Below are 26,115 nucleotides of genomic sequence, written 5' to 3'. Positions count from 1 at the left end.
CCCCCCGCGCCTCTCCCGCCGGCCCACGACAGCCGCGTCCCCCCGCGGGGAGCGGAAGAGGCGCGGCCAGCGCGGCGGCGGCCTCCGTGCGGCAGGGATGGCGGTGGCACCGCGTTCCGGGGGGTGGCGGGGGTCTGAGGCCGTACTGTTGCGGCTGCTGGTGCTGCTGCTGCTGGCGGGTGCGGCGGGCGCCGGGCAGCGTTCCAAATGGCGGCTCCCAGTGCTTATGGTGAGTGTGGGGAGGGCAGCCGGAGCGCCGCGCTGGGGGCTCTCGGCTCCGCAGCCATTGGGCCAGCCGGCTGTGGCGGCGGTTGGAGCGTACGTGTGCGTGGCGGGGGTAGAAGGCCGCTGCTGCTTTGCTCGCCCTCCTTGAGGGGGGAAGAGGAGGGACCGCCGCGGGAGTCCGCGGGACGGCTACGGCCTGTCCCACCCGCTGTTCTGCGGTCCGGCCGGCGGCGTCTCCGCCCGGGCTGCCCGTGTGTGGGGCCTTACCGCACCTGGGCCTGATGCGAGGGCGCGGGGCCGCGGCGCGCCTGCTGCCGGGCTTAAATCTCCTTGGGTGGGTCGGCGGTGGCTATAGGGGAGGGAGGGCTTCTGCGGGAAATAGTCTCGATGGGCGGCGGAGGGAGAGTGGCCCTATGAGGTCTGTGGAGAGGGAGGTGGCCTTCCCGGCTGGGGCCTGGCGTCGGTGGGGCCTGTGCGGGGACAGGGCGCACCGCGCCCCCCGTGCTGCTGGGCTGGCGGCCCCCACTGCGGGGCCGCGCTGTGGCCTGGCGTCGGGAAAGCTGGGCCCCTGAGGCGGTGATGTGGGCCTCTGGGAAGGTGAAGGGATTTCTAGCAGCTCTGTTGTACCGTGCGTGTTTGAAGTTCTGTGCAGAAAAGCTACTTTGCCTCACGTTAAGCCTGCCTTTACCAGGCTGTGGAAGGGAGTGATGTATGTTTTCTGTGAGGCTCTTGAGCTTCAGGAACAAAATTAAAGGATCACGAGTGAACACTCCTGTTGATTCTTAAAACAAATTTTTTTTTGTTGTTGGATGGTCCAGACTGTCAAGAAAATGCTAATCATTTCAACAAATAGTGATGAAATTGATTCAGTTTTGCAGAAGAAAAAGCCCCAAGCCTCTCAAGCCATCTTTTAAGAGTAGGTTGAAGAGGTAGTGAAGCATGACTGGAAAATCCAGTAAGGCTGGCTCCTGATTTGGCATTGACTTTCATTGGTGTATTGACTTAAAACTCTTGAGTAGAAGATGATGTTTACCTAAGCTCAGTGACATTAAGCCCACTAATATCTTTTCCTTTTTTTGTGTCTTTGCAGGGGAAGAAGTTTAACTTTGGGAAGATTCTCTTCAGCAACACCACCATTTTCCTGAGATGTAAGTGGTCACAAGGCATTAATTGGCTTTCTCTGCTGTTTGACACCCCACCTACTCAACATTTGGGACTCAAAACAGTTTGACACCCCACCTACTTGTAACATTTGGGACTCAAAACACTGTGAAGCTAAATTCCTTCAGCTAGGTGATCTGGTGGCAACTGGAACAGGAGCTATTTGTATTGCGGGGTGACTGATGCCAGTGTGCAGGAGGCAGTGCTGCTTGAGGCCCTGTTCCTTTTTAGCTGTGTGCTTCTGGGAGTGGTAAGGGAATGTTGTTGTGCACTATGGCAGAGCTCTCTTGAGAGCTGTTTTCTCCTAATCACAGTGTATGAATGTGCTACAGAGCAAACATGTTTGCAGCCTTCCTTTTGGTTCTTTCAGTTTGTTGCTCTTTGCTAATCTAGCCAGGGCTATGGGTTATGTCGGGTATTGCCCAATACCCTCTTATCTGTGAAAGTGAGGACCGCATTTAGATGGGACCTAGATGATGTAGGTGACTTGTGGAAGTGACTAGCTGATTTAGAAAGGCTTGAAATCTTTCCCGTGCACTTTTAAGCACTTTAAGGGATGGTTTGCACCAGTCCTTACCATGGGAGTGGGATAGCTGTTTGATCTCCAGCTGCTAATTGGGTAGTTATACAGTTACAGTGCCTGTGAATGCCTTTCTGAGCTTGTGTCAAACAAGGAAATAAAAGTCACTTTAGAGACAATTAATGGTATCTGTGCCTTTGTCACTTCAAGACTTAGTCGCTGCAGTGATTGTGCTTTTTTTTAACTGAGAAAATTAAGGTAGCATGATTAGCTGATGCTTCTTGATGAAATTGCATGTTGATGTGCTGTATTATGTTTAGTACTTACTGTTTTTTTCAGGTTTAATTCTTCTTGGGACAGTGTTTCAAAGGTAGTTAAAGGGCCTCCATTAATCTCACATGAATCTGAAACAGGAGGCTAGTCTTAAAGTGGTTATTAGTGAAGGTCCACGGTGTTAGCGTTAAGGTTTTCCCACTTGTCAAATGTAGCTCAAATGCTGAGTTTCGTGGCTTGCAGCAAGACAATTGCCAAGTGTGCAGCTGCAGGATCAAAATGTAGAAATCTGATGCTTGGGGAAAAGGAGGAGGGGTTTGAAACAGCAGTTTGGAGCTTTGGTAGGCGTTAGGCTTTCTTGTCTAAAGTTTAATAGAAATAGAGTACTTGTACTAATGTGGCATCTAAGCCAGTGAAGTGTGTGGTAAATCTAATCATGAGGTGTACAGCTGAAATAACCAAGAGCAAGAAGGAACTAAGGTATGGAGAAAATAAAATTTGTTTGTTACAAGACAGGTTTGTGGCAGATCTGGCAGTAAGAATTCCATCTCTTGGCTCCTGATGTGGATTTCAACTACACTGTGCTGTCAGCCTTTAAACAGCCATTAAGCCTTAAAATTCTTTAGTGAAGACACCTGTTTTACATACCAGTGTGATTAAAAAATTTACATGGATTTAGGTAATGAATCACTGAAAGAGGAAGGAACAAAGGCTAGGAACTTAATTTCAGTCTCTCAGCCTAGGTGATAACTTGAACTGCTTCTAATACTGGGAAGCTTCAACTTTGTTTCTTTTCTGCCAGTGTCTGTGTGGAAACTGGTCTCTCTTCTTTTGTTTTCTGTCTGTTGCTTCTTCCGTCTGCTCTCTGGTGTTTGTGTGGACAACATGATCCTTCTTGCCAAACATGATTGCTCATGGGTTGTTTACATTTTTGATGAGCACCTGCATCTCCTTCTCCTTTTTTCCCCCTTCTTGATTTTTGATTTATTTTTGTTTATTGGTGTCTGATGCTTTCTGCTTCTGACTGGGAAGACTGCCACTGGTTTTTAGTATGGTCAGTAATGAAATTATTTTTATCTACTGCTTTTCATAAGTGCTATTCTAGAAAGCATCTGGTTTCCTTTCTAGGATCATGGTAGAAATCCTGCTCTCTGTAAATGAGTACAAAGACTGCAATTGAATTGAATATTGCTGGTTTTGTTGGAAGGCTAGGGAACTTAGATTTCCATGTTGCTGAATTCAATAAATGCAATGGATGCCTTTTCTGCCTTTTAAAGTACTTTTCAAGGTTTCTGTGATTTTGATGTTTGCAGATATTGGCAGATTGTTCTAGTCATGGCATGTTTTACCTTTAATTACTTATTTTTAATAGGTAAAAAGGTATTTAAAAGATATTTTTGAATCCCTCCTATTTTTTGGTAGCACTTTTTTGAGAAGTTCCTCATTTGATCCATGTTATCAGAAGAGCCTTTGTCTTATAAGCATTTGCGATCTACGCATGTCACGGCAGTGCTTGTGTTGCCTCTGTGTGTTGTGCCCCCTGCAACATCTAGGGCTAGGTGGAGAATGGATGCCTTGTTTTCATGCTTACCAGAAGGTGTCATCAGGAAACTCATTTTTCAGTGATTGCATTCCAGTCTTTTTTTTTTTAATCTATGTTATTAGAGACTCAGTTGAGTTTTTAGCTCTACATATACTTGCTTTAGTAGTCATGTGGTTTAAAGTGGGATTAGTCAGTTAAGACTCCATGGCAGGGTCTTTTTTCTAATTGCATTTTTTACCTGCAGTGGTCAATATGGACACATTTATTAAAAGCTCTGTACATGCAACAAATTTGTGGGTGTCTAGTCTGAGATGAATGTTGCCTGTGAAGGTGCAAGGATTTCTTAGCCACTAGAAACATGCTGTCAACTCTAAAGTTTTGCCATCTGTTGACTGGCAAAACCCGAACATAATCATCTAAATGGCTCTTCCAAGACTCTGAAAATCACTGCTCATTTTGTTTATGGCTGAAGTGTGCCTTCTTAATGTCAAATTTTCTTCATCAGGCTTAGTCCCAGAATGAGATGTGAAACACAAAAAGCACATGATCTTTCCTGAGTGGGAGGGAGAGTCTTGTGTTTCAGTCTTCATGCATGTTGTTCTCTAATAAATCAAAGTGGAAAGTTGTCTTAGTGCTGTTTTAGGTAGCACTGCAGCTTTGACAGTGTGAGCTAATGTGTAGACGGCTTGTTTGTCTTTTGGGAGTGGCTCTTGACTTGCAAAATCTTACCTTTTTATTTCTTTTCTTGGTTATGATATTACTATATTTATATTATCTGTGCAAATTGCCCTTTTCCTAGCTCTCTCTACCTGCTGTGTGTCCCATGTATCTTTGAAATGGAAATCCTTTTGTGTATTGTAATCACTGGGAGTCACTGCTATTCTCTTGTTTGGTATTTGCAGTTGCTGAAATATCCACGATTGTCTTGAGAACAAAAAGTTTCCAGATGATCTTCAGCTCTTTAATAGAATTATGTAGTATGGTAATGGCATTCTGTTTTCCACATGCTTCTTTCTTTCACTGAACAGTAATGGATTACTTGAGGAAAATTTTTTCTATTGTTTTGCTTTCAGTTTTGTGTTTAATTGTGGTAGTTTCGCACAGAATAGGAGGAAAAGCATGATGGGCAGAGGGTCTCTTACACATGTTCTTATCTGTCTTTTTTTAGTTGAAGGGGATGAAAAATCTTGTGATCCCTCCCAAAGTTACAATGTTACTTGGTACTTAAGATATTCCGACTGCTACAATGAAGTCTTCAACTTTGGGGTAAGAATTGTATAGAAAAACATGGGTTATGATTTTTAGGCGTAAGCAGATTTGGGGGTGAGGGGATTGGAGATGTCTCACTTGCATCCTTATTGGGCCTAAAAGACACACTCCTTCGTTGGAAGATAACAAATTTCTGGATCATTGGCAACGGAGTGGAAAGGAACAGATCCGTAGCTTGCTGGAATTACTGACTCTTCTGGGTTTTGGGTAAGGTAGAAGTGGTTGTCAGAGTTCTTCTAAACCCAGAAGCTTAAATAAGTGAATCAACTCTGAACTGAATAGTGTGAGTTATGGTAGATTAAAATGTTATTTACAACAATGCTTAATGACAGAAAAAAATAGAATATTTTCATGTTTAGCCTAAATTCTGTTCTTTGTGGATGCACATTGTAAGTACTAGTGATTTATGCAAAATGTATAGTGTTTCTATCAGATGTGGTAGAACACAACTGTGGCTTATACTGTGTAACACCTTTTTCACGTATACTTAAAATATTAATTATGACAGTTGTAACTACTAACCTAACACAGTACTGAGGTCTTTAATAATGTACAGTTTGTTTTTGTAGACTGATGTCTATGCTGACTGCTGTACATCCATTGTAGGAATACTGGGATTTCATTTTTTGTTTTGCTTTTAATTAGGTACTAATTCATACTCCAAGCCTGTACAGGAGTGTTTTTGTGGCTTTTTTATTTTGAGGAAGAATAGTCTTGTGTGGTCTTGATGGCCTTTATCCTATTAAATTCTGTTCAACAGTGTGTGCAAAGGGAAGTTATGGTGCTCTCCAGGTCTTGCAGCTACCTACTGAGATAACCCATTTGATATATTGGATGCTAACCTCAGTTCTGTTCTGTGTTTGGCAGGATGAACAGGCAGAATACTACTTTGGGACTACGTTTGAAGAGCATCCGGGTTGGTCAGGATACTATGCCACAGCTTCTATCCGCTTTCCAAATTGCTCTGAGCTCTTCAGGCCTCAGGTATGGGTAGGAACTTCACAGTTTGCTCTGTTCTCTCATACAATATACAGAGAAGGTGGTAGTTCCTGTTAGATGTGTTAGCATCCTAAGTATCACTGTAGGTTGGGAGGTACTTGTTTTTATCTGCTTGTGACAACCAAACTGCAATGATGATTTCTTAATTTTGCTCTACTTCTGGCTTGCTATTCAACATCTGGCCCACCACGGGATGGGGGGGACCCACTGCAAAGTTCTTTTTGTTTGTGGTTCTGTCTTCTGAACTTGTTTCACTTACAGAAGGCTACTGTTAGTTGAGTAGAAGTGTGAATCTGGCAGCAGAGTGAAGCTCCCACTAAATTTGTGTCAATAAAGGACCAGCATTTTTTGCTCAGATAATGTTCATTTATAAGGGAAATGAATGTGTTGAGAAATGTGTTACTTAAGCACTGACAGCAGATTAAAAATGAAAAATAAGTAGTGCTAGAATGTGTTTGAAACAAATCAAATGGAAGAGAGAAGACAATGCAAAACAGCATAGGGGAGTAATGTGCAAACCTAGGCTCTGCACCAGCTGTATGTCACCAGGCAAAACTGTGCAATCATACTAATGACAATACCAATGTAACATGCTGTCTTTCTTTAATAGTGTACTTAAGAATTCAAGGCAAATTGTGCAATGTTGTATCTGTATTCAGCCATTTCCAATTTAGACAAAGGATTGTGGATAGAGAATACTGGAAAATGTCTCATTACTATTGAACTTGGTGTTGTGGGTTTTTTATTTTTTTATGAAAAAAGACATGTCTAAAGGTGACTTGAAAAGGGTTTTTAGTAATCTGTATGCATGTCTAATTCCTTTGATATGCAAAGATGACTTGAAAGGTTGTTTAAAGTAATCTGTATGCTGCCTGCTTTTAATGTTTAATAATGAGAAATGTCAGTTCTGCTTTTACTTGGTTTTATAGAAGAGATCTTGTGGGTTTAGCTGTGTAAAGTAAACTTGGGTGTCTTAACTGAATGTTTAGGTTGGTGAAACTGGGGTTTTACAAGTCTTTAAGTGACTTTTCCTCCAATTCCTTTGAAAAGTCTACTGAAATTTTAACAAAAGATATTCTTCTCAGATATTAGTTTCTGAACTTTCACAGAAATTTCTCCTTTTTTGCTGTTCAGCTTTTTTCTTGTGGTATAGCAGTTTTGCTAGATTTCAAGTCACCATAGTTCGGGAGAGTTGGCAAAATCTTGATCTTTAATAGGCACCCACTCATCTAGGGACCTTTTTTGCATAGACTTAAGACAGAAATGTCCAAATCCTGTTTCTGTCTGTGTAGACTTAATCTACTAGTGGAGACAGACAACAGATTGATATTTGGAAAATAAAATTAGCTTCACTACTGTCATGTCTGTGGGTCTAGTTCTAAAAGTAGACACCGTTTGTCTGAGGGGTGGAAAGCAACTCTCAAATGACAAAATACTAATTGCAGTATTCAAGACTCCCTCAACAAATGGACAGTTTAATTTAGAAAAATGAAAGCTCTCTAATACAGCTGTTCAGAGAATCCTTCCTTATAATCAAGTTCACTGAAAGCTGTTCAGGTAATGTCATTTTACTATAAACTGCTTATAAAAGCTGTACCTTTCTCATATCTTGCAGATTTTCTATAAAGAATTTGTTCATCCAGAGCCTCTCTCCCCTGAGAAGCAAGAGGTAATTTTTTTTCTCCTTCTAATGAGCAAGTGTAGGCATGGAAGAGAGAGTTTTGGGATACTCATTTATCCATTTTTCTGTTTGTCTTTAAGGGCTTAAAAGATAAGAAGGAAAGTGGAGGAAATCACACAATGGTGGCAGATAAAACTGTATGTATATTGAATTTAAACATGTCTTGAAATCCAGCAGTCTTAATTTCTTTATATTTCTTTTTATAAGAAAGGACTGGTAGCATTTACAGGAATGGTGCAGTTTTCTGGGTTTTTTGACACCTGGATTGTTTTTTTTTGGCTTGGAACTAGGTAGCACTGTGTGGAAAACCAGAAAACAGTAACAGAGTAACTGCTTCTATATGTGAAATATAGAACTCATACCATTCAAACTGATGGTATAAACTAAAAAAAAAAAAAATTTCTCTTTTCATAGTAATTTAAAGTAATCATTGATGTGATCTGTTTTGAAATGGTGACTAATACTTAGATTACACTTGGTTTCATCTTTAATGAGTCTGTCTTTTAAAGCATTGTACCTAACAAGTTGAGTGATTGCTTTTGATTTTCAAATCTGTTAGTATTTTTATCATATATTATGTTCAAGCCTTAACCAGGAACGATTGTCAAAATAACTTCAAATTGAATGTCCTGGATGCCAACAAAGAAAATGTATTTAACTCCCTGTGTACTTGCAGGGCCATTTACCTTAAAGCTAAAACATAAGTAGCTGTGTGTGCAATTGCGAAATGAGGAATCAATGCAGCAAGGGATGGAGATATTTTAAAGGCCACATTGGTGTATTAAAAATACATTCATTTTCTTTTAAGTTTACTGTGTTTTTAACCAAGTCGTTTAACTTCAGTCAATATCAGCATAAACTCTTTTTCTGATACATAAAATTCTGTTGGTTTCAGGCCTTGTCAGGAGGTTTCTTAAAAGAAATGCATACTCTTAATAGTGCATTTCTCTTGGAGAGGCTGTTATAAAAAGTCTTTGTGGTAGTTGTGCAGTGGTCATGTGAGTGCCATACATGTAGATAGTCTTAATTTTAACCTTAAAACTCTTGGTAAATATTGCAGTTTCTGAGATGGGTAGAACTTCTTCAGTTGTGGAATTAACAGTTTTATATGCTGGAACTCAAAGAAATCTCTGATTTGTTTTATGGTGCAAATATTTATCTGGGCAAGCTTCCTCTGTTAGTTCATTGGCAGGATTTGAGTCTTACAGGTATGAGAGCTGTTGCGGGGCAGTAGTAGTTTGTAGTTTCCACAGGAAATTACTACTATGGAAAATTTTTACTTCTCAGCTATGTCTTCTATCTTACACTGTAAAATTCATCCTTCACCAGTGAGCTGAGTTGTTTGGCAACAGCACAGCTACATATAATTGATTTCAGGAGGAAAGAAGTATCTCTGTTACAGTCCTAATGTTTCTAGACTGAAAACAAGGAATTAGGATGCTTTGCTGAATTCTTTGTAGCTTTTGAAGTACCTTTTGAGATGACTCTTGCAGTAAGCCAGTATTAAATTTGCAAATAAGCCCTGATCACCTCCCAAGTCTTTGAGGATTCTTCTGGATTCAAACAACTAAATTTTAAGTATTACGTCTAATAAGTAGATTTAAAATTTACGTATCAAATATTTATTAACAAGTTTTAGGCCTGGGAAGAGATGAATTTTATTTTTACATGGAAGATATCATCACCCATGTATGGTGAATCTACTTCTGTCTTTTTTGTGTCATCTTGACTATGCACTGTCTACACGTAGATGTTTTATTTTCAGGCAATGAATGCTGTTATCAAAACTTGGCGAGATGGGCCATATATATTTATCATGCAAATTGGAATTACAACTGTGAAGGATTCTACTACCAAAGTTAAAAGAATGGAGAAAACAACACCTTCCTCATATCAAAATAAGCCCTTTACAAGTAAGATACCTGTTTATACAGTAAGCTAAAAATATAGTGGCCTTTTTTATCTATACCAGTCTAAGTGTATTCTAAGGTACTTTAAATATATGCTGTATGGTTCATTTTCATAAGACACTATCTTTCACTTCACATAGATGTAAGTATTGCCTACTACAACTCTTTCTTATCATAAGAAAATAGGTAATTGTTAGTGTCTTGAAGATCCTAAGGTTGTTGATCTGTCAGTTTAATGATGGAAGTAAGGAAGAATCTCAAGCAATTCAATTTTGAGGCTTGGTGTTGTGTTTCAAAAATATCCAGACCAACACAGTAATTTATATTATAAGCTCAAATCATGTAGAATGCAAAGATCATAACTGTCACATTGAAATTAAATTATAGTATATCTAACAGTGCATTGATAATGTATCCGAACTTTAGAGAAGTTTGAAAATCCCCTTAAAAAGTTAACTTCTGTGTGTTTCTGAAATTCCCTGTTACACATGAATCTCCAGCGCAAACTACTTTTACTTTAAGTACTGCCATGAGTTACTTGGTAATGGAGCGTGTAATTTTAATTGCATGCTTTTCGCTGAGTGTTATGAGTCTTAACTTTCTTTGATTAAAGTGCAAGTTAGATTTAAAAGTTATGTGAAGATTCGGAATTTCTTTACACTTGAGTAAAAATCAGTGAAGTACTTTATCCTGACTTCCTCCTTTTGGTTCTTAATCAATTTGATTATTGGATTGTCTTTTGACAGTGACAGTAGAACTGAAGGGGCCATATGAGTATCTCTCACTTGCAGACTATCCTCTGATGATTGTGAGTAAAAAAATCTTTTCTTTGACCTATGAAGTTACCAGTTGATTTGAGTCTCAATTAAATACTCTCCTTCCATACTTTAGGAAACACAAAGCCAGTGTTTCAGAAAAAAAAAAATTTACCACAGGGTGGTTTTTGTTTTGGTATGTAGGGTTTTTTGTTTGGGGTTTTTTTGGTACTAAAAACAGGGTAGGGGAAAACCCCACAGATTTCAGACACTTGCACGTGCCACTGATGTCCTTCTCTGGATTGTTTGAGTTGATGCCTGTCAATTTGTAGTTCTACAAGTTATCAGTATCATTAGCTCTAAATTGAGCAGTTTTACTGATGCTGTTTTTCTCCTTAGGTCATATCTTTGAAAATTTGCTGTTCTATGCTTTTGTTTACGGTTACCCTTTCATTTGTCACTGCTTTCTTTGTTCTTTTACAGCTTAATCTTCCTTCCTCCACCAGCTGTCTTACACCCCATGAGGAAGTCCTTAATACTGCCTAACAGTGAAAGCATAACTGAACTACAAAGAGCTAATCCTCTTCTTATTCAAAGGAGTTGTTGACTTGGTTGCTAGTTGCCTCTGTCCAGGAGGCTAAGAAAATAAAAGAACTTAAATATTTATGTAATGTAGACAGACTTCAGCTGGGGATCAACAACAAGTAAGGTCTCTAGCCTGACTGTATTGGCAGGAGTGGCCTGTAAATAGGAGAACTTGACAGAAGTAAAAAGCCTCCAGCAGCTTGGCTGACATGTAATTCACTAGTGTGAATATCCCCATGTGGCTGGTCTAGAAAAAGATCTCTGTCTAAATCTTTCTGTAATGGAGCATCTGAATGTGAACTAGCATACCTAGGTCCTTACCATTTGAACTGCATAGATCTGGTGTGAAAATCTGTAAGGATCAGTAAGCTGTTCTCCTGAGGAAGGTGTTTTCAGTTTGTGAACACTTCAGTGGATTGTGCAGCTAACTTCAGTGCTTGCTTGGTTTAAAAAAAAAATCTACCTCCTGCAAGAGGAGACTGCTTGATTGTTACTGCCCTATACTTTGGCTAAGTACTTCCTGCTATTCGTTTAATGTCTTACTCTCTCCTCCTTATTCCTCTTCTTTATCTCACTGTCCTTTTTGAAAACTTAACTTGCTCTGGTATGGTGCTGTCATTTAGAAAACTCAGCACTGAGTAGCGTTGTCAAGCTTATTGTTTGCTGTAGGAGATGTGTACTCTGAAAGTTCTTCTGAAGCAAGTAACACTGGACTGAAAAAAAAAATATTAAAATTGCAAAATGCTAATATGTAAATGAATATCTGGGTTTCTACTTCAATTCCAGATTTTTGGCTGACCTAAAGCTTGGTCAAAAACTGTTTGCTGGAAATTAACTTTTGAGAGAAGTTGTCAAATCATTTGAACAGAGGGATTACAACCATCAGTTGCTTATCTCTGTTCTGTGGAATGTTGTGTAAAGGTGACTTGTAAGCTTATTTGCAGAGTCCTGTAAATGTGCGATGAAGTTAGTAATAGAATAATATGTGAGAAGGGGCAGAGTTTCTAGTACTTGCTGATTTGCCTCAGCTCTTATCTGAGTTTTTGAAACCTAGTAGTACTTGGTATCTTCCTTAGAAAAATTGCCTGTGAATAAATTGGCAGACTGCTCTTCAAGAGAGAAACTGCTCAGAAACTCAATTATTCTGATTCCCTTTGGCAGTCAAATTAGACTGTCACTGTAAAAGAATCCAGAGAAGACAAATGAGGCAATGCTTGTTTCTAGTCACTTTTGTATATAAAAACTTCAAAAGTTGCTATACTCAGAGGAAAATATAGACCTGTCTTACAGCTGTGGAATGGAAACAGGGAAATTATTTTTCTGGGTCTAAGGTTCCTATTTCTTCTTTTTGTGTAATAGTTTTTCATGGTGATGTGTATTGTGTACGTATTCTTCGGGGTTCTATGGCTTGCGTGGTCAGCCTGTTACTGGCGGGATCTCCTGAGGATCCAGTTCTGGATTGGTGCTGTTATCTTCCTGGGAATGCTCGAGAAAGCGGTTTTCTATGCAGAGTTCCAGAATATCCGCTACACAGGGGAATCTGGTAGGTAGCAATTGCAGCTTGCAGCTTAATTGATGGGGCATAGCACTAATGGCTTATGCTAAATTGGGTGACAGATGCATATTAATTACTTGAGAATTGTTTCAAAACAACCAGAGTTTCTGCATTTTTTTAAAATATATTGTAAATATGATGATCTGTGCTTTTCTAAAGTTAAAATGCTGTTGCTTTCTCTGACCATTGAGTGTAGTGTCTCAGGGATGTAAAATGCTAGATTCTGGAGAGTATTCACTGTAGTGCTGGCATGAAGTTGAAAATAGGACTTCCTAAGTGTAGCTTGTAATTTATGTCTGACAATTGGTATTGGCCTTGGAAAGGGACTTTGAAACTTCTTGTTCAACATGACACCATTGCATATGATCTTTGTTATTCAGCCCATAGCCTGATAATCCATCTTAAGCGATTCTCTCCACATAAAACTTTGAGGATGGATGCATACAAATGAAACTCTGCAAGTAAAACTTCGTTATGACTTTGTTAATTAGCCACATGCAGGGTACAGAAGGTTTTGTTGGTTGACTTGTTTGGAAGATCATCCAGGTTCATCTTACGGATAAACACTTTATTGATTATTTACTCTCCACTTTCTACAGATGTAAAATTTCTTAGTAGCTTTTTTTATGCTAAGTGATCTATCTTTTCTGAAAGCTTACTCCAGATATAGATAATAAAAATATTATGCACATTAATAGCCTACTTTCTGAAAATAATTATCTGCTCTTATGCTACATTTGCATGCAGTAGCTAATAAAACAGAAATTATATTTTAATAACCTAGCTTCCTCCTCTTTGCTTTTGGTAGTTCAAGGAGCAGTAATACTGGCAGAACTGCTTTCTGCTGTGAAGCGTTCATTGGCTCGAACTCTGGTCATCATAGTCAGCCTAGGATATGGGATAGTCAAGTGAGTAATTCTGTTACAGGTTTTCACTGCTGGTTTTTAATAACTTAGGGCAGTATTCATCTCCCTGTACTCTCTACTTAAAAGCTAGGAGCTTTAGTTAAAGTGCTGTAAAGGTTTAGACTTCTTCACTAGTCAAGAGAGACATACAATTTTGTACGGTGTTTACTCTTCTTATCACCTCCTTCCCTGTACCACTGTTGAGATACTCTGCTAACTGGAGTGGGAGCTTTATATGCCTGCCTTCTGGGCAAGGAGTTGCTTCTAGAAACGGGGGAGGTCAAGAATCACTGATAGGGGAGAGGATCTGCTTTAGGAGGCTTCTGCTGCCAAGACTGGTGATCATCTGTCTGTCACCAGCTGTATCCAATGGTAAAACAGCATGCTGTGTGGTAGCGGAAGCTTCTAACAAGTGTGGGTGTGCTGGGGGGGGAGCTGGTGAAGAGGAGGTGGGCTGAGACTTCTTGAAATGTTTGTAAAAAGCTAAACAGGTTAACTAGGAAATAGGACAGTTACCAATCTCTTCCTTAGTCACATCATATCATAAGGCAAAATTAATAGTAAGCTTCAAGTACTATAATAAAATTATTTCTAGATCTAGAAGTAGCTTGTCATAAGGACCTTTTATTCACATGCTTCATGCCTTATGTTAGACTCAAGTTGGCATGGCTTCACTTCCCCCCCCCCCCCACTTAATCTAAATTTGTTTTCCTACAGGCCTCGCCTTGGAGTTACTCTTCACAAAGTAGTTATGGCTGGAGCCCTTTATCTATTATTTTCTGGCATGGAAGGTGTTCTTCGAGTCACAGGGGTCAGTAATAACTGCTTGAATTTTCACATATGCCACAGATACTACTGGCTTTATTTTACTTATGCTAAGGGAAAATCCCAGGGCTATGCTGAAAGAAGGGAACAGAGACAATGAATTGGTTAAACTCTGACACTGTGGATATGGATTATTGACAATTACTTTAAGTTTGTCTTCTCTATCAGGATGTAATTCTGACTATTTTGAAATAATTATAATAGTTTTCTGATTAGTCAGGTTTTACACACTAATATTGTGCCTGAACCCTTGTGTCTAATTTGTCAGATTAGGTAGGGCTAGTTGCAGACACAAACGTACAGCTTGGGTCACCTGGCCATGAGTCTAAAAAAAAAAAAAAAAACCAAACAAAAAAACCCAACCAAAAAACTAAACCACTATTCCAGTCTTGGAGGCTGTACCTGCGGAAGTGCATGTGAGTGGTACTGCTTGCTTCATTAAGTGCATCTCAGGATGTAGATTTGTGTTGTTCTGGTTTTGGTATTTTGGGATAAGGTGTTTAACTTGTCATATATTTGGTACTTTTTCAGTTTTTCTATGACACTGTGGCTCTGATAGCAAACTTGGCCCTGTCCATGATTGATGCCTGTATTATTTTGTGGATATCCTTTCAGAAACTGCAGAGTGTTACAAGCTTATTCACAGCTTATTATTTGTGTCTTATACTTGAAAGGAATAAAAGGTGATTGCCTTGTTTCACTTGGGACTTCAGTAGTTTTTGATGTACACACAAAGGCAATTTTTGCCACTTTCGGTCAAACTCATGGTTGCCAGTGGAGCATTCAGTTCTTCCATGCATACTGTAAAAGAATTAATTACTATATTTCTAACAATCTGATTGCTAGTTTTCTGTAACGGAAGTGGCCAGAGCACATCGTCGCAGCAATCACCTCAGCAGAGGCTTCTTTTAACAGTGCATGATTGACTTATTCTGGAAAACTACTTGCTGGTGGAGAACTGACAATGTGGTATTGTCAGTTCCCCTCTGTGCATTGGGCTGAACTCTTGGTTCAAACCCTCTGCTTCTGAGTAGTAAAACCCAGAAGCATTGTGGTGGAATATTTGTGGTTTCCCATAAAGTAGCTTGACCCTCCTTACTTCTTCTGTACCTTGTTTCCTTTCAGTTTGTTCTTATTGGCTCTCTCTTTGTCTCCAGGCCCAGAATGATCTTGCCTCCTTGGCTTTTATTCCCCTGGCTTTCCTAGACACTGCCCTGTGCTGGTGGATATCCTTCACTATTTTACTTGGTGGGGTGTATTTTCTTTCAATTTTTTTTTCTGTTGGAGTCTTTTTGGCTGAACTTTTTTTTTTTTTTAAATCAGCTTCAAGTATATGTTCTTTCTACTTCCAGTGAAGTTAATAGAACCTCTGTAATTGAGTGTTCAGGTAAGCTTCTGGTACTGCCAGTGCAAGGAAAACTAAGTAATCAGTAGATACCTGTGTTAGAGCAGTTCCTGAACATAGACTAGTTAAGTCTGCTGTTACCAGTCTCTGACTGAAGTATGAAACTAATTTATTCTAGTGTAGCACTATAACAATACATAGTAGTAGCCTTTGGGGAACAGAATCAGCTAATGTTTTGGGGAGAAGGTTTTTTAGCAACATCAAACCTATTTTTTTTTTTTCTGTAGAATTTGAACTCATCTTGAAGTAGTTACATGACAAAATGGGGCAGTGTTAACTTTTTGGTGTCTTAACGTGTTGCATCCAAACAACCATAATCTTGTGTGAGTTTAGCAACTGCTGTCAAATGCTGAACTCAAAGACATGTATAGCAAAATCCATGTAAACTGTTTTTAGCAAAAGTCAACAACAAAACTCTATTTAAAATGTGAGTTGCTTGCTGCCTAGCCATGACACCCCCAATTCTCTCCTAAGCATTTGTTTTGTCACTATGGAAATAAAATTGTAGGCAAAAAGGTGAAGACAGGTGTATGTACTGTCTAATTGGATTTTAACTTGCTTCTAGTTCAGGCTTGATTTTCCATTTATCAGAAATATATTTGACACTTTTCTGGAGGAATGGGCAGTAGTCCAAAATAGATGCTGGGATACCATCTTTCAGTGACAAGAGTTTTAGGTTTAGATGACTAAACATGAAGGGGATGGATCCTGCTGTTTGGCACCTTTGCCATAGGATGAACTTCTCTTCTACTGAGTCTGGTCTACCTTTTTAGAGGGCTAAGTGTGGGGGTGGGAGAGCTGTTGATCGTAAGATCTGCAACCAGCTTGTCCGTTCAGAGGCTTTCCTTGACTTTTCATACATATTCATCAGCTTAACTCAAACAATGAAACTGCTGAAACTTCGAAGGAATGTTGTGAAACTTTCTTTGTATCGGCACTTCACCAACACACTCATCTTGGCAGTAGCAGGTAAGCAGAAAATTACGTTAATCAAATAAGAGCACTTGCCATTTCCATACATGGCTTGATTTGATCACTAAAGATTACTTCAAGGTAGGCTTGATTTGTCAACTGATAATGAAGGCATGGTTTGGAGACAAGATGGAAGTAATCTAAGAATAGTGAATAGGGATGAGGAGTTTGGCTAAATACTTCATACTTGATTTATGCCTTGTGTCTCTGAAGAACCAAGAACAAAATATACTGTTCTGTGCCTAAACTACCATACAAGGTCAGTGCAATAAATCAATTTCTTGTTTTCCAAAACTACTAAATAGTGAATTCTTGGAATCTAACTTATGTCTTTGCCCTTTGTATGGGAAACAGAGTTCTGTTAGTAGTGTATTTGGATTTGTGTATTTTGTAGTAATAAGCAGCTTGTTTGTTTTAATCTTGCAGCATCTATTGTATTTATCATCTGGACCACCATGAAGTTCAGGCTGGTGGACTGTCAGTCGGTAAGTTTATATTGAATGCTTTCTGCAGTTGCTGCCTCTTGATAAGTTTAGATTTGGCAGTATAAGAGGTGAGATTGGGCATTCTGGAACTGAGTTTTCTGTGGGTTATGTCTAAAGTAATATACCACATGCTAAAATTCTCACTGTTGTGGGAAACGAGCCTCTCTGTCAGATGCCTATAGTTCAGCCTTAGAAAGAGCTGAGGACATGGAGTCGTCATCTTCACAAATTTTTGTGCTGCTGTTTTCCTTGACAGGACTGGCAGGAGCTATGGGTAGATGATGCCATCTGGCGTTTATTGTTTTCAATGATCCTTTTTGTCATCATGATTCTGTGGAGACCATCTGCTAATAACCAAAGGTTCAGCTTTTCTTACCTCTTTCTAAAAATACTGGGTTTTGGGAATGGTTGTTTAACCTAAGAAGTACTGGCGGGTGCTTTTTAGTTGCTGTATGCTGATCCATAAGGATACTAAGCAGTGTGTGTAAGGGCTTGAGGAAAAGTAAGTGTTGGAAGTCACATAGATGACGTTCAATCTGTTATTAGTGGTGAACTTAGTTAAAAAGAAGTGACTTAAACTTCAGATTCTGTAGTTTAGCATAGTTATTAAAAACAATGAACTACACAGAATAATCAAGTCATGTGAATGTAGGGGTAATAAATCTCTCGGGTGGCAAGAGATTATTCTAAGATAGCTTTCATTCTTTCCCTCCTAAAGGTTTGCTTTCTCACCACTGTCTGAAGAGGAGGATGATGATGAGCAGAAGGAGCCAATGTTAAAGGAAAGCTTTGGTAAGAGAAAAACTTTTTCCCCACCTAATTTCAGTGTTGAAGAGACACTTCTGTGGAGGGAGGCCTCTTGTTTCTGGCAAAAAGTTAATTACTACTGTAAATACAGAGTCAATGCCTCCCTGTTGCCATTGATTTATGCAGTGATAGAAGAAACATTGGCTTTGTGTACTATTTACATTGCCTGATTAATTCTAGGATTTTCAGATGACACTGAACACACTGCTACTGTTGTGGTTGCTTTACTGTGTCCACTGGACTTTGTTTTATTAAATATATCAAGTGACAGGTTTGGATCCAGCCATGATGATGGATGTCTGAGCATCTCTTGGATATTGTTGCTAGGCAGTGGCTTAGTTTGCAGTTCTCTTTTAAAAATCCAGTTCAAGGATTTTCATTTATTGTCTGTTCTATGAATTCTGCAATCTTCATTTTCCATATTAGGACCTAATACAGGAAGGTCCAGTGTAAACATATGGATGAGCATCCCCTGCTATGTCTGTTGTCCTTGTAACACTATTGTTTACAAGTTGTGTAAAAGGTAGGGTCTGCTGTCTGTCCGCAAATCAATTCTGCTGGGATATATCAGTGCTGCTTCACTTGTTTAGGAGCTGAGGAGGAGTGTGTAATCCCTTATAGCTGATTTGGCAAATGCACCTATCTAGCTGTCTGCCAGGCTGGGAGATGCATATTGCCTCTCAGCTCTTAAGTTAACCAAGTGGCTAGTCAGCAGTCAGTAGGTAAAATAAATTTTGGACGTTGCCTGTGTCTCAGAATGGTTGAGGCTGGAAGGGACCTCTGGAGGTCATCCTGTCCAAACACCCTGCTCTGACAGGGTGACCTAGAACAGCTTGCCCAGGACAGTGTCTAGATAGATGGCTTTTGAGTACAAGGATGGATATTCCACAGCCTTTCTGGGCAACTGTGTCTTTGAGTTCTATGCTGTTTATGTCTGGCTTAAAGAAAAGGGACTAGAAATTGTTATTTCCTGGGTAAAATTGCAAAATTCAGGAAAAACTAGGTACTCCGCCTATCAAGAAAAAATACAAGGCTTTCAAAGGGAAAGCATTGTCTTAATGAATAACTTATCTGTCTTACTCTGTCTCTTTGGATTTGATGCAATATTCTGAATGACCACTCAACGCTTTCGCTGCCAGTCTATGAACATTTATAGTTCAGTTACCCCAATCTTTTTTCCTTTTGTCTTCAGAGGGAATGAAAATGAGAAGTACAAAGCAAGAACCAAATGGGAATGTAAAAGCAAACAAAGCTGTGAGTATGCCCTCTCTATATTGAAGGATATAGATCTGTCTCTCTTGTTTGGCTGCCCCCCAGTAGTAGCTCACAAATATGCAAAGTGTTCAGCCTATACATGTGAGTGTCCTGGCTTACTTCACAGTGGGAGTGAGTCAAAGTATCATATGTTTACAGTACTTCTGAAAAAAAGTAAATACAGGTTTTTCACCTAATTTCCTGTAAGTGCAATGGAAGCTTTAGAATTCAGTCTGGTTTTTAGGAATATTTGCACAATCCAGTATAGATAGAACTGTGTAATACTGTATTCTGATGTTAAAATAATGTATTATTCATTAAGTTTGTCAAGCTGAGAGGGAGGCTGAGCCATATTTTAAATACACTAATTGCCCTTCTAATTTTGAGATTTGTGATTCATTACTCAAATGGGGTAATGTGTGTATTATTATGTAGCTACCTAAATAGTTTGGGTGGAACATTTTTAATATACCTGCACTTTTTCCATGTGGCTTATAAGCAGAGGTGGCTTCACATTCGGCTAGGAGGTAGAAAATACATCTCAGAATCTTTTCATGCAATTCATGCATAAATTTAAAAGTGGAAAAAACCTGTAGGAATTAATGGTATTAGCAGTAATGTTTTCATCATTAACGTTGTTTTTCTCAAAGGTTGATTGCAATTGTGTACTACTTATCTGAGGATAACGGGAAAATCAAACTTTTCTATTTTGGGGATGGGGGGAGGGGATCAGAAAAGGTCAGTTATCCAACTTCAAACCAAGTGTGCTTGTGTTGTGAATTAGAGTGTGCTCATCAGATAGAAATGAGAAATCCTGACAATACAGTTTAACTTAGCTTTGCAAAATCTAGCTTGTGCTTTTTATAATAATTTTTCATCTATGATGTTTTCTAAGATAATGTTCTTTTGGGGGAGACTAAACTAGATTATGTAAATAACAAAAGTGTCCTGAGGGCCTGCTTTTCCTAGTCACCATTAGACTATTACAGAGTTGACAGTAAGTTATAAGTGGGTTTTTGTTTCTTCTTTTTTTCGGAATGCATTTTCTGTAATCCAGAAATCAAGTTGAAGGTGGTTTTGTGGTTTTTTTTTGAACTGACATTATAAATACATTGGTTTTTGTCAAGTAGGCTGAGAAGAAAAAAGGCTTGCATGTGACAGCATTTTGGGAAAACTGACTTTTGTTTTCTATTTAATTTCTGTACTTGTAGCAGGAGGATGACCTGAAGTGGGTAGAGGAGAACGTTCCTTCATCGGTGACAGATGTGTGAGTATTTTTATAGTCACAATAAAAAGAAGTTCCTTGGACACAGAAACACAAATACGTTAGAATGCCGTATAACTTATATGCTGCACTTATGTGAGCAGATACTGAGTTCAGCCTGGAAGTAGCTTCTGACTTCTTAGCATCCTTCCACTTGGTGTTATGCAGTCTGGCCGATTTACAGGTCATGCCATTTGAACATGTGCTGACTTAAAGGTCACCATCTCAGACTGTAAAACCACAGACTGATTTGTTTGCACTTCACTGAAGTTAAAACTAACTCAACAAATTTGGAAAACAGACTGATTTGTTTGCACTTCACTGAAGTTAAAACTAACTCAACAAATTTGGAAAACAAAGAACAAACAAATGCTCTCTTTCTGCTTAGTGCTCTGAAAAGTCCTTTGAGTGTCTTGTCAAAGGTAAACCACTGAATAATGTCACTTAGTTCTCAACTTTATTTGGAATGTCTGATGAGTCATTTTTATGCTTCTGGCAATGTAGTCAGCTATGTAGGCAGTCCATATCTATTCTGGTTTTAATAACTTTTTACATCCTAAAAATGTCAGTGGCTGTGTCTAAATTTTTCATAGCAAAACAGATGTTCACAGATCAATTATGTTCACAAATCTGAACGGGTAATTTTGGCAGAGGCTCTGGATTTAAGTAAAAAACTCTGCTTGAAGTTAAAGAAATCAGGTGGAGCTTCAAGAGGATGAAAAAGTGCATTTTCTCAATTGAATTTGTTTTTCCCAGTTCTAATACTTTTTGAAGAACAGTAGGATTCCTTAAGAAGGAATGCAGGGTTTTCTGTTCTTGAAAGTATGTTGATCAGGGTTGTGAAGAGATGAGATCCCAATCCCAATAGATAGATGGAAGGTCTATTGTAGTTGAAGAGCTATTGTACCAGTGTAACTTGTTTGGTTTCTGGGACATGTTTTTACAATATGGTCCCATGTTGTAAATGCCTTCAGTGTAGTTCAGCAGTGTTCCCATATGAATGCAGCTTATTTCATGGCAACTTGGAAATTGTTTGGTTGATAATGAGAAGCTTAGAAAAAAGAATTTTAATACGTGAAGGTCGTTGAGGATACTCCTTGGGCTCCTCCTCTTTTGTGTCTTTCTCTAATTTCTATCTGTTCAATTGAAAAGTCTATCTTCATTATTGCTCTCCTGTGCCTTAAAAAGCTTAAGGTGAAGCATAAGGCTGAAAATGGTTGTTAATAATATGCACTCAGTAGGTGCTCTAATTCTCTTAACTATTTCTTTTTTTTTTTTTTTTCTTTTCTCCTTGCAGTGCTCTTCCAGCTCTTCTGGATTCAGATGAGGTCAGTAAACAAATCTTCAGTTCCAATTAGTGTTCTGATATGCCAAAGGAGTCATGAATCCGCTGTTAAGGACTTGGTTATTAGAACTGGACTCCCTGATCTTGCAGGGCAGCGGTAAAATACTACAAGGGGAGGGGAGGATAGTGGGGACAACAATGACACAACCTCTTAGAATACAAACGTGTATTCTAAATGTGTATTCTAAAACAAGTGGTATATCTGCTGTGTAAGTTGGACTCCATGCTTAAAACGTGTGCGAGCGTGCATTTGTTGTGAATGTGCAAAGCCACACCACCTAATTTCTGAATAATGTAAACCTATTGGGGGAAATGACAACATTGGGTATTTTATCTTCCAGGAAAGAATGATTACACACTTTGAAAGGTCCAAAATGGAATGAAGGAGTAGGTTTTGCTATGGAAGTGGAGACACCTCTTTTAAAGTTGCTTGGTGGAGCAAGTGCATCCTGCTGACTTGTTTCTTGATCTCAGCTGTGGAAGTTTGATGCTTTATTGTCATGAGGATGCCTTGCTGCGGAAGAAGTTCACAAAGGACATTATAAACTTTTTGGAAATTTGAATTTACAAAGTTGCTGCAAGTTTGGATTTTTAAGCAATTGAAATGTGTACTATTCCAGCACCTTCTGTAACTTTTCAAATATTTAATCTGTGAAACTAAAATTCCTAATGTCTGCTTGAGGAGTTTATATTTCAATGTTACAATTGACACTTAGAGGTGAACTGCCTGTACCTTTTTTGGGGGGAGGGTGGGGACAGATAGAAATAAGCACTGAAGAAACAACAGGCCCATTTTCTGGTACATAATGGTTTACTGCTCTTGTACGTCATGTGTCCAACATGAATGAGAGGTTTTTAGAGAAGCTCCTGTTAATGACGAAGATTAAGATGCCAGAAAGGAAATATTTGGAAAAGTTACAGTGATATGAGTTTTTAACAAAATCAAGTGCAATTTTATTCATAACACTGTGTAAGAAAGATTTTCTATTTTAAATGCCATTGACCTATAGGTAACAGCTGCATAGAGCCAACACTTGCTGTTGTGGCACATCTCATTGCCGGCAATGTGGTGGATGCCTGGAAAAATGATTTGCCCCTACCTTCTGTGTGTTGCATGATTTAATTTAAAAACAAACATACATCACCAAACCCACTCCTGCAGTGCTCCTCCACAAGCGCTTGACTACTCACATTAAGCAGATATTAACTAGACATTTCAGCAGAACTCTTCTTGCGCATGTAACATCTCCCACTGAGAAGTCGGCTCTCTTCTACGAGAAGATGGCATTGCTTTCTAGAGGGTGCAAGCACTGCTTACCTTACTTGAAAGAGGCTTTGATGGGAGTACACAGTGCTGGTGTAGTTCTCTTCCCAGTGTCTGTTTAGAATTGCCTCCCATGTAAGTGATTTGATGATGGGCTTTCCTGTCCCAGTTGGTCCCTGTGGCCAAGTGGTACTCTGAGATCACTCTGTTTCAGTCCAAGTTGCAGATTTCTATTCTATGTAATTGCTTTTTGTTTCTCCTTTTCAAATGAAAAAGAGCTTTTGGAAAGTGTTCTGTTTCTATTCTATGCTTGGCCGTAGAGGCTACACTTGCAATAACTCACACATGAAAACCCACTGTGGACTGTATGACAAAAAGCTCTAATTTGGGTTCATAACCTTTACCACTGATAATTACCAGGCAGGCAGCAGTACAGCTGGACTTGTAGGGAGCTGATGGCGGCTGCTGCTGGAATGGCATAGGGAGTCAGCTTTTCTGGTTCTTCCCTCAGAGCTATGTCAGCAGAAGTGAACATGTGCCTGTACTTCGTTCATTCCACTGTAAGGTCTGGTAGCTTAGCTCTAGTTCATCTTTACCAGCACTTCGTGCTGAAACATGGCACTTCACAGTAGAGTAGCTGAGGCACAAGTGCATAGTATCTTCTGCTAGCTGTGCCGTGGAGGGGGGGGGGGGCAAGCAGCAAACCCTCAGCGGATGGGCAGAGGAAAAAATGCTGTGCCTGTAACACCTCAGTCTGCCTCTGCAAGAGTTGCTGGAGCTCTTCTGTCATGCCCATTAGGCCACAGGTAGAATCTTTAATTAGAAAATAACTTTGACTTCTAATTTGCTATGCTTAATTGATACAGATGAAACAAATGTCACCTCCGTGTCCTTTTGGGGAGAGGAAATTTTGTGAAATAAAGCTACATGAAACTTGCTATTTAATTTTTTTTAAGCCCTGTTGTTTGGGTTTTTTTGGAGACAAATAGGGGGGAAAAATGTTCTCTACTGGAAGCACAAAAGAAGTTTGTATGTACTATTTAATAAAAGCTAGGCAAAGAGTAGAAAGGCTTACCTTGTGTCCTTCCACTGTCTTACTACCTGTTCTCTCATATGAGCAAGTGTTAACCTCTTCACAAAGCTCCCTCACTTTTAACTCTTTATTACATGGTATTTATTATGCAGTTATTCCTGATTAGCTCTTTTTTTCTTGTTAAGCTTGACAATAGAGTGGAAGTCTGTCACTTGAAAAGCTAATATAGATAGGGCAAATCATAAATTTCTGAATAAAAGTAAAGGATTTAAACAGTTTCCCTAATTGCGGTCATAGTTTAATAATTTAAAGACTAAGTGTAGTAGCAGTGTGGTGCTTTTGGCATATATTACAGTGGGTTTCAGCAGTCTTCTACCCTTCCATCCCTGCAGGGTAACTTCAACTACTGATTGAAGTTTCTGAATTCTACAGGGAGCTCGTTGCTTCTTCATTAGCTGTTCTTGTTTTTCCACTCGTTTGGCGGAGTTTCTGTATGCTTGCAAGGTAGCATCTGCTGCCTAGCACGCAGCAGGCGCGTGCTTCGACTTCCTTGTTTGCAGACTTATGGAGAACTTGTATTAGAGCCTAGTTCACACAGTATCACGTGGGCGATGGCACACACACAGCTACCACCACAGTCGCGATTGCGGAAGAGGTGGCTCAAAGCAGCAGATGTGATGCGTTTTCTCTGACAGCACAGTCGGTCACATGTGTTGGTTCTACCAAGGAGATCTTTGCCTCTCCTGTGTGGGCTCCATGACTTGTCAGGAAAGCTTCATCAGCAAGCTAGCTTACTAGAATGCATGAAACCAGAAATCCTGCAAGATTGTTACCTTTAATTATGTAGACATGGAAGGCTTAATTCAAATTTATACCCATTCTTTGAAAACAGGTATTGTAATTTTAAAACAAAGTGTACAGACTACTCTGAAGACTTGGTGAACAGGAGGGAGAAGACGAAGGTCTGAGATCTGCATCAGTTTTTAGTGAGTAGAATGGTGTGTAGAAGCTGAATTTTCTTTAGGAAATTTGGCTGCTGACTTTGAACATCTTCAACAAGCTGTTTCTAATTGAGAGAATGCTGTACTTGCAGAAAAAAAAAGTCTGCCAAAAATTCAAATATAGAGGGAGTTTTTTAGAGTTCTTGTGCCTGATGAGTTCTGTTGTGTGTAGATTTATTTCTGCGAAGTAGCTGCGATATTACTGATGAATTGTCGTAGCATGTGTGTGCCATGCAGAAAACTGAGAACAAAGTAATAGTGAAGAAGATGATGATGATGTTGATCAGCTTTTCATTAGGGTGACAAGATGTTCCTGCTAGGAGCTTGGAAGGAGGGACTGAGTAGAAAGAGATCATCACATGGCATGGTAAACAAATACAACAGGCTTGATAGGCACCCAGTGAGTCAGGATCATAAGACCTGAGGCAGGGAAGGGTACATTTGTCTTATTCTGCCGATGTAGGGGTGTGTGAGTTTGTGGGCTTTTTTTTATCCTTCTGTTCACTTTATATGGCATTTTATGTTGTATGCTAAAGGAAAAGTATGCTGTTTTTAAAACCTGAAGAGGTCAATGCCTCACACGTGATTTCCACTCTGGTAAAAATGGATTACAGCCATTTGCATGTGAAGTCATTATTACCCAGTGTTAACGAAATTCACATTTCCTTTCACTGAATTGTGCTATATCCCTCTCCCTTTTGTACAAATCCTAGGTCAAGGAGGCCAGATACATGCTTCAACTGTAACTCCATTGGCAATTTGCAGTTCTGGTATCTGCAAAGGGGACATGGCTTATCATGATTTCATGCTTAGCCAGGTTTCATTCCTGAGCAGGGAAGAAGTTGGATGCAAGAGTACTGCGCTCGTTCTCCTGTTCCTGCCCTTCGATCTCCCAGCACAGAGCGTCCTCAGTCTCTTTTCTGAAACAGTGTTCTCCTGTTGATGAAGGTGCTCACAGAACTTAGCACTATGTGGTTTGTTTTTTTTTTAAGTTTAGTTTAGCTTCTAGGCCAGTGGTGGTGAATATTGTGCCTCTCCCCGGCCAATGTAAATTCAGCCACGGCCTATTCTGGAAGAGA

The 26,115-nt window shown here is 39.5% G+C and overlaps 1 protein-coding gene across 2 annotated transcripts; it reads left to right on the top strand.

Annotated features, from left to right (window-relative positions):
- Nucleotides 1-7: 7 nt before the first annotated feature.
- TMEM87A (transmembrane protein 87A) lies at nucleotides 8-23,947 on the top strand. 2 transcript variants are annotated; one of them, XM_054828666.1, is made up of 20 exons: nucleotides 8-229; nucleotides 1,316-1,373; nucleotides 4,891-4,988; nucleotides 5,859-5,975; nucleotides 7,606-7,659; nucleotides 7,752-7,808; nucleotides 9,437-9,584; nucleotides 10,328-10,389; nucleotides 12,281-12,464; nucleotides 13,285-13,384; nucleotides 14,099-14,192; nucleotides 14,738-14,813; nucleotides 16,476-16,580; nucleotides 17,010-17,068; nucleotides 17,325-17,428; nucleotides 17,787-17,860; nucleotides 19,068-19,129; nucleotides 20,341-20,396; nucleotides 21,691-21,721; nucleotides 22,080-23,947. In XM_054828666.1, exons 1-20 carry the CDS (start codon nucleotides 98-100, stop codon nucleotides 22,119-22,121), a joined length of 1,713 nt encoding a protein of 570 aa, XP_054684641.1. In that variant the 5' UTR covers nucleotides 8-97; the 3' UTR covers nucleotides 22,122-23,947. The 2 variants fall into 2 exon arrangements, with proteins under 2 accessions (XP_054684641.1, XP_054684642.1); XM_054828667.1 differs by lacking the exon at nucleotides 14,738-14,813 and adding an exon at nucleotides 15,364-15,436 and having other exon boundaries at nucleotides 11-229.
- Nucleotides 23,948-26,115: the final 2,168 nt, after the last annotated feature.

This window comes from Grus americana, chromosome 5, assembly GCF_028858705.1.
Source record: "Grus americana isolate bGruAme1 chromosome 5, bGruAme1.mat, whole genome shotgun sequence".
NCBI classification, from domain to species: domain Eukaryota; kingdom Metazoa; phylum Chordata; class Aves; order Gruiformes; family Gruidae; genus Grus; species Grus americana.
Note: the sequence above shows the minus strand (reverse complement) of the source record. Positions and strands in the feature narration are given on the sequence as shown.

Bases quoted from the DNA above. Each gene is read 5' to 3' on its own strand.
- TMEM87A (XM_054828666.1), top strand. From the start codon at position 98: ATGGCGGTGGCACCGCGTTCCGGGGGGTGGCGGGGGTCTGAGGCCGTA. The intron at 16,581-17,009 runs GTAAGCAGAAAA...TTAATCTTGCAG, and splicing joins ACTCATCTTGGCAGTAGCAG to CATCTATTGTATTTATCATC. The intron at 17,861-19,067 runs GTAAGAGAAAAA...TTTTGTCTTCAG, and splicing joins AATGTTAAAGGAAAGCTTTG to AGGGAATGAAAATGAGAAGT.